Source organism: Sus scrofa, chromosome 1 (genome assembly GCF_000003025.6).
Source record: "Sus scrofa isolate TJ Tabasco breed Duroc chromosome 1, Sscrofa11.1, whole genome shotgun sequence".
Lineage (NCBI taxonomy): Eukaryota > Metazoa > Chordata > Mammalia > Artiodactyla > Suidae > Sus > Sus scrofa.
The window spans coordinates 164,652,284-164,665,692 of record NC_010443.5 but is presented as its reverse complement, the minus strand read 5'-3'; the positions used below and the strand labels follow the sequence as shown (position 1 = coordinate 164,665,692).

Sequence of the window (13,409 nt, the reverse complement as noted above, 5' to 3'; positions counted from 1 at the left end):
ATTTCAAAGGCAACCAGGCTGGTGATCCCCCCCTCTCCCTCTCCAACCCTTGAGTACCGAGGCGGGGCCCTGGGGGGAGGCCTCCCCAAGGGTCAGAAGGAGGACACACTTACCCAGTGGCTTGTACTCGTCACGAGGAGACAGCCGAGAGTAGGGGGGTGGCGGTGATTCTGGAAGACAGGAGACAACGTGTCACTGCCGGGAAGGGAGAGTTCACACACAGAGGTTTTACGTGCTTTTGATGATTGGTGTCCTCAAATAATAGCCCTAGCTCCCAGGAAATCAGCGCCTCTATTGCCCAAGCTCCCTGGAACAGCACTGTCCGACAGGGGAGGCCACAGGCTTGGGGTACAGACTTGGGCTCAATCCTTGCTCTGTCACTTTTGGCTGTGTGACCTCAGGCAAGTTACCTTACTTCTCTGAGCCTGTTTCCTCAGTTCTAAAATGCAGACAATCACAAAGACCTCCCAAGTTTGCCAGGAGGGCAAAAGAAGATAATGTGTGTAAAACGCTTAGTATAGCTCTTGGTACTGTGGAAAAAGAGCTCCACAAATAGTAACTATTATTATTATTATAACACAAACACAGGTACAGATCAATTCAGAGCTGGGCTGGCCTGCTAAGATACAGGATGCTCAGTTAAATTTGAATTTTGCATATACACGGCATACGTTTTTAGTATAAGTATATCCTTTGCAATATTTGGGACATACTTATACTAAAAAATTATGTGTTGTTTATTTCAAATTCGAATTTAACTGGGCAATCTGTATTTCTCTTTGCTAAGTTTGGCAACTCTAGTCAGAACCAAGGGAGTGCTATTCATTCCTTGTTTTTATGAAAGTATAGTTGATTTACAATGTAGAAACTCATTTCTAAACAAGCTGCATTAGAATGAACCTCCTTTGGGGCGAGGAGGGGACAAGATTGGTTGGAACCCAGGAAGCCAAACCCTGCCTCACAGATGGGAGACCTTAAACCAGTCACTGCTGGCTCTTGGCCTGAGCCTCCCCCTCTGTAAAGAGAAAGAGCAAAACACACCATCTCCTCAGCCTTCCAGCTCAGACCCTCTGTGATTCCTTATTGTCTAGGGTATTTTTCTTTGGGTTTCCTTTCATTTGCCTAAAATACTCCTCCTTAAAAACATATACTTTGTCTTCAGAAGAATTCCTTAGCCTCCTGCTTTATGGGAAGTAACAATTTGCTAAACTAAGTAACAATTTGCATGAATGAAATGACCCTTCATTTTCCGTAAATGAAACTAAACACCATCAAATCGCAAACTAAAACAAACTCTCAGTGGTAGTAAAGTGGTAATAACTATTATTAGGCAGGTATCAGGAATGACACAAGGGGTAATAAGCGTTTTTCGCAATTATAATAAGGCGCAATTAGTCGTAGGCGCAGGCAGCTTCACCTCCTCCCCACCCCGGCCTTTCCAGCTAGAAGTGACTTCAGCAAAGTGAAGGCTCTGAGGTCTAGAAACAGGGAATCTTTTGTGCTCTGGAGTGAGGGAGAAGGAAAATGAATCACAGAGTAGCCACTGGGAGCGAAGCAAACATTTGCTGAATGCCTACCCTGTGTCTCTCTGTGCTGGGACCTTTCATTTCATTCACTGCATTTTATTCTTTTGGACTTTAGGTACAAAATGATGACTCATGTTCATTGGGCACCTATTTGTAGTTCATCCTTTCTTTAAAAAAAAAAAAAAGATAACCCTTATTATCCCCATTTCGCAGATAAGAAAACTGATGTGCCTAATATCCCCCAGCCAATCGTGGGAAAGCTGGGACCTGAGCCCAGGCTTGACTCTGCTCTGTACCCCCACAAGACAAGTACTCAAGAGGCATCCACCCTGTTCACAGCCCTTCCTCCCAGCTAGATTGGGTACATCACATGCACAGAAAGTGTTCGGCAAATGGATGTGGACAAAGACAATGATAGTGAGGATAATGGTCAAGTTGGGGGCAGCAGAGGTCAAAGGTGTGGGGAACCAGGACCTAGGGGGCCAAAGGGGTGACCCAAGGGAGACCTCAAGCAAGGCGAACTATCTGCCTTCAACAGAAGCTCCTTATCCACCGGCCTTGGAGGGGCTAGAGATCAGACTCGAGGGAGGATCAGACTCTCAGGACCAGAGGCAACGTACAAGAAGGGCTAAGGCTCCATGGGGAAAGAGAGTTGAGACCAGTGCTCCCACTGTACAGACAAGAATACTGAGGCCTGACAGTAGGCGTGACTCCCTCAGGGCCAGACAGGGAGCTGGGGCAGAGCCAGAACCAAAAGCTAGGTCTCCTGACCGGCGGCTTCATGCCCTTCCTGCCACTCCCACTAACTTATCAGAAGGCCTGCAGCTCCTGTGTCAGGGTTCCTTTTGCAAACATCTGATTGGCTGAGGCCCAGGCCACACATGGTGGGGTGCTCTGGACATCTGCCCCAAGATCTGCCCCCCAAAAGTGAAACCTGGCAGCAACGGGCTGTGGTGGCTGGAGTCAAGCCACTGTAATCGACCCCAGCATCTCCTCCAGGGGCTGCTTACCTGGGACCCAAAGGGGGTGGCTGGGGGGTGGGGGGAGGCTGCTCATGAAGGTCCCCCCTCAAAGGAGCCACCCGGGCCTTGAATTTGGACACCCATCACCTGTGGCCACACCTGGGATGGGGGCTTCTAGTGTGTGAGTATGACAGAAGGCAAATCTACAGACCTGAGATGTCAGACATACCAGCCAGTGAGGAACCGCAAAGCCTTCAGGAGGGACTTTACCAGGCAACCCCTCCACTCTAGAAAAATGGTTTGCACAGAACGGTTTAACAACTAGAGAGATCAGAGTTTCACCATTAACTTCCAGCCTAGGAGAGTAAAAAAGTATGAAGGCCTAGAGAGCCCACCCCAAGACATGGAGATTTAGAATGTCGGAGGTTCACCCAACTCAATGTCTCCCTTTAACTGATGGGGCAACTGGTATCCAACCAGGTAAAGGGCCCACCCCAGGCCACACAGGAAGGTGGAAGATGTTATTCTGCCTCAACTAAACAAAGGGGAAGAGCAACACCAAGTTACTCTAAGAACAAACAAGTTATCCTGCACATACGCTAAGATCCACTCTATTAAAGTATACAATCCAGTGGTTCTTAGTACATTCAGAGTGGTGAGACCAACACCACCATCTAATTACAGAACATTTTCATGACCCCAAAAGAAACCCTGCCCCCATGAGCAGTCAGTCCCCATTCTCCCAACCCCAAACCCAGGCAACCACAAATCTGCTTTCTCTCCCAGTGGAGATGCCTATCTGGACGTTTCATACAAATGGATTCACATAACACGAGGCCTTTTGCTCCTGGCTTCTTTCACTTAGCACTGGTTTCCAGGCTCCTCCATGCTGTGGCTTCAACCGTACTTCATTCTTGTTTATGGCTGAATGATATTCCCTAGGATGGCAATACCACATTTTTGTCTATCCATCCTTCAGCTAAGGGACAGGCTGTTTCCACTTTTGGGCTCTCAGGAATATAGCTGCTCTGAACAATACTCAGTAACCTTTAACTGGCCCCTCTGCCTCACTCCAACACCTCCAGCCTCTCCCCATGGATCTGGGAGGATGGAGCCACAAGACATTAACTCAGGTGGGACAAAAGGTCCAGACAGAAAGTGTAAGCTGCCTCCAGGCCCTCACTCCACTGTGCTCTCAGAAGCTATCTCAGTACTTGCAAAAGTTATGTTGATTTCTAAACAATAACTTCCATGCTCTAAACTTTCAGGGGAGATCTCTTAGAGCCCTGCAGGCCCCTCAGAAAGAAAGGCTCAAGGGCGGGAGGGAAGGAGGGGGGTGAGAGGAGAGAGAGAGATCTGAAAATCCAGCTCCTCATACGTCCAGCCTCAGGCATCAACCTCAGGAATCTCCTCCAACTTCCTTCAGAAGTAAGAGCAGTCAGCCAGGGGCCGAGTGTACCAGAAGGCTAGCACTCAGCCCAGCTCAGCTCAGTCCAGCCCAGACGTGCCTCTGGTTAGCCCCCAGGGGGTACTTAGCCTTTTGAGATCTAGACCCTAATTCTAAAGCCAGGAGAGTTCACAGCCTCTCCCACGGGCTGGTAAAGTTTCAAGTTGAGATATTACCTTCCACCCCCATCTGTGCAGCCTAGCATCTTGCTTAGGAAAAGGTCCACCCGCCTCCTTGGACCTCCCAGTTTCCCACCCTCCCAAGGGGTGGCCTCCCCGGTGCCGTCCCCTCCACCCCCAGAACCTGAAGGCTCAACCCCAAGCCCCGGGGTGGGAGCCGCAGAAAAGAAGCTCCTGGCACTTTAAGGCCGGCGGAGCCTAATTGCCCAGATTCCCCCGGCAGCCAGATAAACAGCGCGGCCGGCTGGCGCCAGCAAGAGGCAAACTGCACATTATCACCCCTTCCTCACCTCCAAGGAGGAGCTCGGAGGAGCAGGGCGGGCAGGCCGAGGGGCCGCCGGAGGGGCGGGGCGGGGGCTTGGAAGCCCAACTTGAAATTGATCTCATTTCAAAGGGATAATGCCAGGCCAAATAAAAGGAAAACTTTCTAGCCCGTTCTAATTCCTATAGTCCTGGCCTGGGAACCCTGTGTTTTCCTAGGCGGCCTCCTCCAGTCGTTTAGAAATTCTCTCTCTAGCTCTGTCTCTCTTTCCCTGGCGCAATTTGGATAATAGTAATTTACGGAATATAATTACAGAAAAAAAAAAAGTGGTGAAGCAAAGAGCAGGAGATTTATTCCAAAGTTAATGGATACTTTCAGGAGAAAGGAGCTCTATAAACACAGGTTAGAACTGTGATTAAAGTATTTCTCCACATTTCCGTCCACATAGGCACCAAGCTCAGCGAACTGGCTTTTCCCGGGACAGAAAGACACACGAGAGGGAGGGAGTACTAAGGCCTGACCCCCAAGGGAGGGCCGGGGCAGAGCTGGGCACAGAGGACCCCACTTTCTGGGAAAGCATGGGGGAGAGGGGAGGCCTGTGTCACCTGGAATCTACTGGTCAGACCCTCTGGGATTCTGTTCACCCCCCTTGCTTTACAAATGGGAAAAGAGGCCCAAAGACTTGGGGAACTGGCCCCAATGCCCCAAGGCATGTGGAAGGAAGGAGCAGGGTTTGTTCTGAGCATCAGGGGGCCGCAGTGCTCAGAAAGGGGCCTCCTGTCACTAGCGATCCCTGTGGGGTCAGGGGGGCCCTGGGATGCCAAGTGGGTGTCTGTCGGTTGGCTGGCTGGATGTTCCAGCGTACTCTCTAGCTGTATGCCCCCTCTGTGTGTAGATCTGTCCGTCTGCCTGCCTGCCCCAGCCCTCTCCCCCAGAACCCTGGAAGGAGCAGTCTCCTTATCAGGACGCGCACGGCTGAACTCCAGCTATGCACCCGCCCAGCTCTGGGAGCCAGGCTGGCGGCCAGGAGGCGGGGGTGGGGTGGGCCCCAAAGGGCTCCCCCAGTTCTCCGTCCTGGCGGCCCAAGCCATCAGGCAGGGGATGAAGAAAGAGGGTCAACCTGGCGCCTACCGGAAACTTACCAGACCACCAGTCCTCCCAACTGTCCCCCACCACCCCAGGGTGGCTGGAGTTGGGGGTGTGGGGGGTGGGGAATCTTGGGCTGCTCAAGAGGCAGGAGAATCCATGCAGCCCTTGCAATAGCGCCTCCTTCTGGGAGGAGGAGAGGAGTCAAGCACCAATGCTTAGTCTAGAATTAGATGTGGAGAATGTTTCTAGAGCCTCCCCCACTGGCCCATAGGGAGACTGAGAAGGGGGTTACTCCTCCAAGGTCAAGTTGTCAGAGCCTAGGACCAGGTCTGTGGGTAAGAACCATTCCACTGCGGTTTGCCTTTTAACTTAAAACTGCCCAGGTTCACCAAACTCAAACCACGACCCAAGCTGACTTACCCAAGGAGTAGGAACAGGGTGGGTCCTGTCTATTGCCTCGAGTTTTTTTACTCCACCCCACACACCTGAGCTTGCCTGGCACCGTGACCAGCCGTGGACCCTCTCCTCCTCCCCTGATCCATCCACCCTCTAAGACTCTGCTCCTGGTTGGAGCCCTGAGGCTCCTAGAGGTACTCCTGCTACATGCACACCCCACAGTCCTGTGAGATCAAGCCTACAGGCCATCATGCTTCCTCCATCTATGTCCCCACCCCACCTAAGGATTCTGTTTCTTAAGGGCATAGATCCTACTCATATTCCACTCTCCCAACTATAGCACCCAGCACAGTGCCTGGCACAGGGTAAGCACTCAACAAACACTCACTGTCAGACTGACGTGCCTGGCAGGGCCTTCTAAAAGAGCAGAGGAGACTCCCCTAGTTCTCCCCCACTAAAAAAGGGACCAGAGACAGGGCAACCGCACACAGGGCCCTCTTCCCCAGAAGCAGGGAGGAGCCGGGGTGGAAGAGGGGTGAAAGCCACTTCCAGGGGAAGCTGTCAGAAGAGGAACAAGAGGCACAGAAAGCCCACAGTGGGCCACAGGTCAGGGACCATCTGAATGCCCATGAGGGGAGCAGGGCAGCAAGATCAATGCTGCCTCTCCCCACCCGACTCCCATCAGTGCTTTCTCTTCAGGAACCACCACTGAGGCAACTTTTTTCCTCTCCAGCCACCACCCCAGACACAAACAAGACACCTGGGACAAATCCATGCTTCTAGCCCCACCCTCCCCTCCACACTGGGAGTCAGGAGACCTATGATCTGACCCTCTCCTGTGTCCCCAGGCTGGGTGTGACTATCTCCAGAGGGACCAGACTGGAGGAACCCAGAACTGCCCAACAGTCTACAACCCTCTGAACCCCCTCCCCCAAGAACCCCCAGTGCTACCTGAGATGAAAACACCCAGAAGATGCTACAGGCTAAAATGTGTGATCCCTGCAGTGCAAGAGGGGCGGGGAATGCAAGCTTCTGACCTGCCAGGAGTCTCCACCTGCCCTCACCTCTGCTCCAGGACCCAGAGTCTGCCCGGGTAAGCAGGCTGGGTAGGTGAGTGCAGGAAATCCCAGGAAGAGAACAAAGAAGGGGGTCAATTCGCAGAGACACTAAAATATCCAGCTTCCTTGCCTACCTAGACACCTCCAGGAGGTGTCTCAACTCTCTAGAAAAGCTAGAAAGAGAACTGAGAATGATGCTAACAGAGGGCCCTAGCATTTGACACACCCAAGGGAGGCTGGCAGCAACGGGGGTAAGAGGGTGGTCTCCACTCTGAGAGAAGGGTTACCCTGCAAAAGTTTTGCTCCAAAGCAGAGAAAGGAACAAGTGGAACAATTTACAAACACTTTTGACTCTAGCCATGAATTGTCTACACTCCCCAGTTTCATAACTTACAATACCTGGATATTTCATAACTTACATACCTGGATACAACCAAGTATACCGGAGGCAGAGGCATATGCACACAAATGCCACAGGCCCGGGGAAAAGAGGGGGTAAATGGGGGTGGGGTGGGGTGGGGGGTGGCACTCCCGTCTTTGGCCTCTCCCGGACCTGCCCTTCCCTTCCACTGTCTTAAGAAGTTGGAGCCCGAGTTAAGTCTCTGAAGCTGCACGGAGCAAACCCCATCGAGTACCCTTTTGAGTTTGCCAGAGCCCTAAGATGAAGCTGCCCTTTGATGTGTGCGCCCACATACCCACTCCTCGGCTTTCCTGCCAAGGTGAGGTGCCCCCACTGGTAGTTCCCACGCTCCAGAGGAACCTGAGGGAGCACCCGAAGCTCCGCCCGTGCGCCCGAGGTGTCAAGGAGAGAGAGAAGGCTACGGAAGGGGGCGGGAGGGGAACCCCGAGGGCCGGCCGGGCGCGGCGCGCTCACCTGGCCCGCAGAGCCGGCTGAAGTGGTAGGGGTTGCAGCACACGGTGGGGCCGTCGGCTGCGGCGGCGAAGCTGTGGCAGCCGCACAGGGGCTTGAGCTCCACGGCGTGCTGCAGGTCGGGCCAGCGGAAGAGGCGGCCGAGCAGCAGCTGCGGCGGCGCGGGCTGGCCGCCCAGGCGGAGGTCTGCGCGCGGCACCAGCACGCAGCCGCCCGGCACGCCGCCGCGGGACTCCACCGCCTCCAGCAGCGTGTCCAGCGAGCGCTCCTTGAGCCGCTTCAGCAGCGAGTACGTGACCGTCTTGAGTTCCTGCTCGAGAAGCAGCAGCCGCGAGCGGGCTTCACGACTCCGCCCGCTGCCCGCCGCCTCCAGGGCCGCCCCGGCCAGGGGGTCGCCGGCGTCCCGGGGCGCGCCAGCAGCGTCCCGCTCCGTGAAGAGGCAGCAGGTCACCGTCTCGCAGTCACTTTCAGGCAGCCAGCCCCGGCCTCCTGGTTCCGAAACGTCCAGCGGGGAGCCCCCAGCTCCGGCCCCCGGCTCCGACATGGGCCTCGGGGGGCCCCCTGCGCGCCGGCGCCTCCCCGCGCCCTGGGCGCCTCGCTGTCCCACCGCGTCCCGGGGCCGCCGCAGGGCTACCGGGCGGACTTCGGGGCGGCTGCAGCCTCCGCCTTCTCGTGGCCTCGGGGCCGGCTCAGCTCTGCTGCCCTCGCTCCCATCCTCGTCGCCGCCGCCGCCGCTGCCGCCGCCTTCCTCCCGGTCGGGGACCACACGACTTCGCCAAAGTCGCCGCACCAGCCCCGAGCGTTTGGACCTGAACATACGATATCCTTTGGCGCCAGGGGTGGGGGGGAGGCGGTCTCCGGTTACCGGGGTTCAGTTCCCTCAGCGAGGCGCCGGCTGCGCGAGCCGCAGCCCCACATGAAGCTCTGCCGCCGGGCGCCGTGCAGACCGCGCACAGCCTGTCGTCGAAGGGGCGCCGCAGGGCTGCAACATGAGGGAGCTCGCCGGGGCGGGACGGCGGGGAACGCGCGCACGCCGAGCCGCAGTCCGCGCCTGACCCGCGGCTACATGGACCCCGGCGGCGGGGCGGCTCAGCAACTCCAGCCCCGGCGCTTTACAGGGACTGCAGGCGGCGCACCGCCAGAAGGACCCCGCATGGGCCGGCAAGCCTTCAAAAGTTGCGCGGCTGGTCCATGAGCACAAAGCGCTCGCGCCGAACCCCCCAAATGTGTCTGGGAAGCCCTGCTTTTAAAACCCAAGAGCTTCACTACATGGGCTTTTCCTGCAGGATCCGAAAGGCAGGCTTGTTGATACCCTCGGCTTCCTTCTTACTCCCTGCAAAAGGGGGGGGGGAGGGAAAGAAAGAAAAAGAAACCCCAAACAAAACCAAAATCCCTGGAATTGCATGCACGAAAGGCCAACTCCGTCTCAGGTCCCGGGCGCTAGATGCACTTGGAGCGAATTTCTCCTGAACGCGGGTGTCAACACATGAGTGGAAACTGTAAAAATCCCAAAGAGCTGCTGGGAATCCTTAATTAAAAATGCAATCCACCGAGGAAGAGGTCGCAGCCCGCCCCACGCTGCGCTGGGACGCCCGGGACGTTGCGGCTGCAGAGGTCGCCCCCCTCCCCCCTCCACAAAAAGTGCCTCCCGGTGGCCCCGCGGTCCCAGCGAGGTCTGGCGAGGCAGCGCCCGGCGGCTCTTTCTCTCGGCTCGGCTCCCTCGCTCGCTCCCCAGATCGGCTCTCTCTCTTTTTTGTTCTCCTCAAACGCACACTGAGGGCCCCCGGAGGAGCGCCGCGGAGTCATTGGCTGCCTCCCATCATATGCCAGTCTAGACACTTTGGCGGCTCCGCGGCGCTGATTGTTGCGCAAACAAGGTTTCAAGTTTCTTAACTCTTAAAGGAGAACACGTCCCTTTGCAGGGCCGGAGGCTCTGAGGGGCCGGCTCCCAGGGCGGGCCGAGCCCTGGCCCCCGCCCCGAGCTCGCCCCCGCGCCCCCCTCCGGCCCCGGTCCTGACAGCGCCCACGGCCAGCTCTCTGGCTCGCGTGCGCCTCGGGCACGCATGCGAGCGAACAACACACACACACATACACACGGTTACACAAACCACTGCGGGCGGTGCGAGGGCTCGGCGAACCCACAGAGACTTGGATGCAAACGGGGCGCTTTGCCTTTCCTCGGCTTGTGCACAAACTTATACATTGCACTTTAGAGTTGTTACATACCCCCAGCCCAGAGAAGGCTTATAAAAATGGGTGTGCGTGTGTGCGTTCGTGGCTTGCATCTCTTGGGGTGCAAAGGGGGCTGCTGATTTGTGCAATAGCGGGATCTTCCGTGAGAGGACGCGGTTTACACACCCCCTGCGCAGTCAGGGGTTTTCCGCTGGGCCGACCGCGGAGCGTGGGACGCCTCCCGCATGGGGGCTCCAGGCTTGCAGGAACAGGGAGTTAGAGAGGGTGGGGTAGAGGCAGGAGATGTCTTCTCTCGGCTCTTCTTAGTCGCCAAGTCTCTTCCTCAGAGCTAGGCGGGCCTCCAGTGTCCCGGGCCCCCTCGAGGCTGAGTGATTCTTCCACCCCTTTCCCTTCCCCAGTTTATTCTCTGCACAGCGAAGAGGAATATAGGTAGTAGGGCTCGTGATTTCCCCAACAACGTTTCACCATGGGAATGGGGGTGGGTTGGGGGAACCGCTTCCCCCCCCCCCCCCCGATCCAGGATGAGCCGGTGGGGGCGCAGCAGCAGGCCTCCCGGCGCGGGAAGGGTTAAGGCCGCTCTTGCCCCTGGAGCCGGCGCGGCGGGGTACCTCCTCGGGCGCGCTAGCTCGTCCGAGGGTGGCAAAAGTTCAAGCTTGTAAAGTCGGGATTGGCCCCGAGCGGAGGGAAAAAAGACCTGGTTCCCCCTCCCCCCTCGGGCGCGGCGCCGATTGGCCGGGCCACGGGGCGGGCACCGCCCTCTCCCTGGCGCAAGTCGGCCCCGCCCCGGGCCTGGCGCCCCGCCCCTTTCCGGGCAAGAGCCCGGCCCTGCTCTGAATGAAAGAAATTCCGCTACTCTCATTGGCCCGGGGCTGGGCGCCATTCCCCAGCGAGGGCAGAGGGGGCGCCTGCGCGCGCGCCTCCCTCGGGGGTTCCCACGTGTGGGGCTGGCCTTGTGAGCGTGCGGTGGTGTGAGTCCCCGAGTGGGCCCGAGTTGTGTGTGCCCTGGGGGAAGGGCGGTGTTTGTAGGAAGGACTCAGAACCTTTTGCCGAACTTCACCTGGAGCCAGGCACTGTTCGCTCCGCACCCTCTGGGAGAGGCGGTTACTCTGGAGAACTGAGGGCAGGACTTAGAATCTTCCCCACCCTCATCCCCTTCTACTTCGGCCTAATGAAAACAGCTGTCTTGACCTCAGTTTCTTGTTTGATAAATGGGGTTGTTGATGCCTGCCCTGCTTTCTTCACAGAACCATGAAGATTCTACAAGACAGTGCATTTTAAGTTCACAAATCGCAAGTAAACAGGGTGAATTTTCACAAGTGAACAAAACACCTGTGTAAGCAACACCTAAAGGACAACTAAAGAATAAAGGATCTTGTACCCCCTTTTCGATCACTTCTTGCCCCTGGGGAAATTAATGTAAGGAGAAACTCAATGTAATGTAGTTTTTTAATAGCTTGTTTTAATTAGGGTATCTGCTGGTTTGACCATGGATTGCAATAACTTGTGTTTACTATGGGCAAGGCCATGTTTCAAGCATTACAAAGATTTTAGTCATTCTCACAACAACACTGATACTCTTATTTCCATTTTATAAATGAGGAAACTGAGGAATAGGAACTTGCTCACTTAATTTGCCATTGAAAAGAAGATAGTCTTGAAAGTACTGAAATGCTAAAACCAGAGAGGTATAAACCATTGTGCACCCTCCCCCAACAGCTAGAAAGTGGGGTGGGTCTGTGTTGCCAGAGCACACCCTTCAGGACAGTGTTTTTCAAAATGTCCACTGGACGTGCTGAATCTGTTGTGGAGTGAGGCCCCAAACTCCATACAACACTTTGGGAGGTAGGCATGGTTGTTAAGCACTAATTTACAGTTAAGGACACTGAGGCACAAAGACCTTAAGTAACTTGCACAAGCCTGTAGTTAGTGGTAGAGGCTGGATTTAAACCCAGCCACTTTGGCTGGGGGGAGGCATAAATGGGTGTGAAGCAAAGGTAAAGGGAGACCAGCAGGCAGATGGGCTACCCTTCAAGTCTTCCTCAAATGCTCAGCCCCTAACCCTGGAGGCAAATCTGTGAGCTGTGGCTCTTTCCCCCTTACCCCCATACCTCCCTGAGGTACCAGCTCACCCCTTTCTGCAGGATTCCTTCAGGGATGCCAGGTCTGTGCTTGGAGCCTCAGGCCAAGGAGCAACTAAAGTAGTAACCTTCCAAGGGAGGGCTACCTTCTCCCTGGGTGGTAATTCAGACAGAGTTTGCCTTCTGCTCCTGCTCAACCCAGAGATGTGCCAGTGGGGTGGGGCGCCTTTAGGTCCCAGCTGGATGATGCCTGGTAGGCCTGAGTCCAGTACTGACCCTACTTAACTTCCCTCAGCTCTATTAGCCTCAGGGCTCTCATTTGTAAACTGGGAATAGGAATCATGCTATAGGTGGTTACCAAAATTAAACAACATGAGGTCCCAGAGTCATCCCTCATTCTAGAAAGACTGTGTCACGGTGGAGATAGGATCAGAAAGGGATACTAAAAGGATGGTGGCAGTCCCACTGTCCTTGGATTTCTAGGGCCCATCCAGCCTACTGCCTGACTTGTGACCACTAGAGGGTGTGTGTCGCAGTGCCCAGAGGGCATGCTTCGGAGCCTCAGCCTACAGGCATCCTCCTAGATCACCCTTCTGGAGAACAAGCTCCAATTCCCTGGGGTGCAGGAGAGGAGATAAGTGAGGTCCCAGTTGCTGCTCCACAGGTCTCTGCAGCCAGGTTACTCACAAAATAATGAAGAGGTAACCCCTCAGATTCAAATCTGCCCCCTCCCCATCATTCTAGTATTCCCCTCAGAGAACCCTGTGTTTTCTCACAATTCGTAAACCTTGCAATCCTCTGCCTCTGGAATGTAAGCCCCCTGTGGCTAAATAAGCTGAAATGCCAGGCACAGGCCACTCACAGCCCCATTGAGCGAAACAGGACACTTGATGCCACTCTGCACTATCAGAGAAGCTAATGTACACAAGAGAGGGCCTGTCCCATTTCGTCTCCCTAGTCCCTAGCATAACTCCTATCACATAAGGGCACTTAATGTTTGTGATATGCTGGAATTAAAATTGTTTTCTTTGCCAAGTTCCATGCTGTTCATCATCCTGTACCAAACACCTATATGCACTATCTCATCAAATCCTCCCAACAACATGAAGAAGTTCTTATTCTTATAGGATCCATTTTTAAAAAAGAAGGAAACAGAGAGATTAAATAACAAGTGGCAGATATGGGACTTGAACCCAGGGCTGCTTGAGTGTCCATTTTCTTAATATCTGGTCCCAGAAAAACACGATCTTTTGCTTTGGGATGTTTCCACATTAGCTGGGAAGACACAAGGCATGAAATGGCAGAAATCATTCAAGACAGAGCTTGCTTCTCAACGGTTGGAAGAGGC

At 54.9% G+C, this 13,409-nt stretch overlaps 1 protein-coding gene across 1 annotated transcript in view; it reads right to left on the bottom strand.

Moving 5' to 3' along the window:
* SMAD6 (SMAD family member 6) overlaps window positions 1-13,091 on the bottom strand; it is an 82,483-nt gene extending 69,392 nt beyond the window's left edge. The window contains exons 1-2 of the mRNA XM_003480446.4: window positions 7,794-13,091; window positions 114-170 (exon numbers count right to left, since the gene is read on the bottom strand). Coding sequence (XP_003480494.2) covers window positions 114-170; window positions 7,794-8,607 — 871 coding nt within the window. The 5' untranslated portion in view covers window positions 8,608-13,091. The remainder of the gene's footprint in view (window positions 1-113; window positions 171-7,793) is intronic.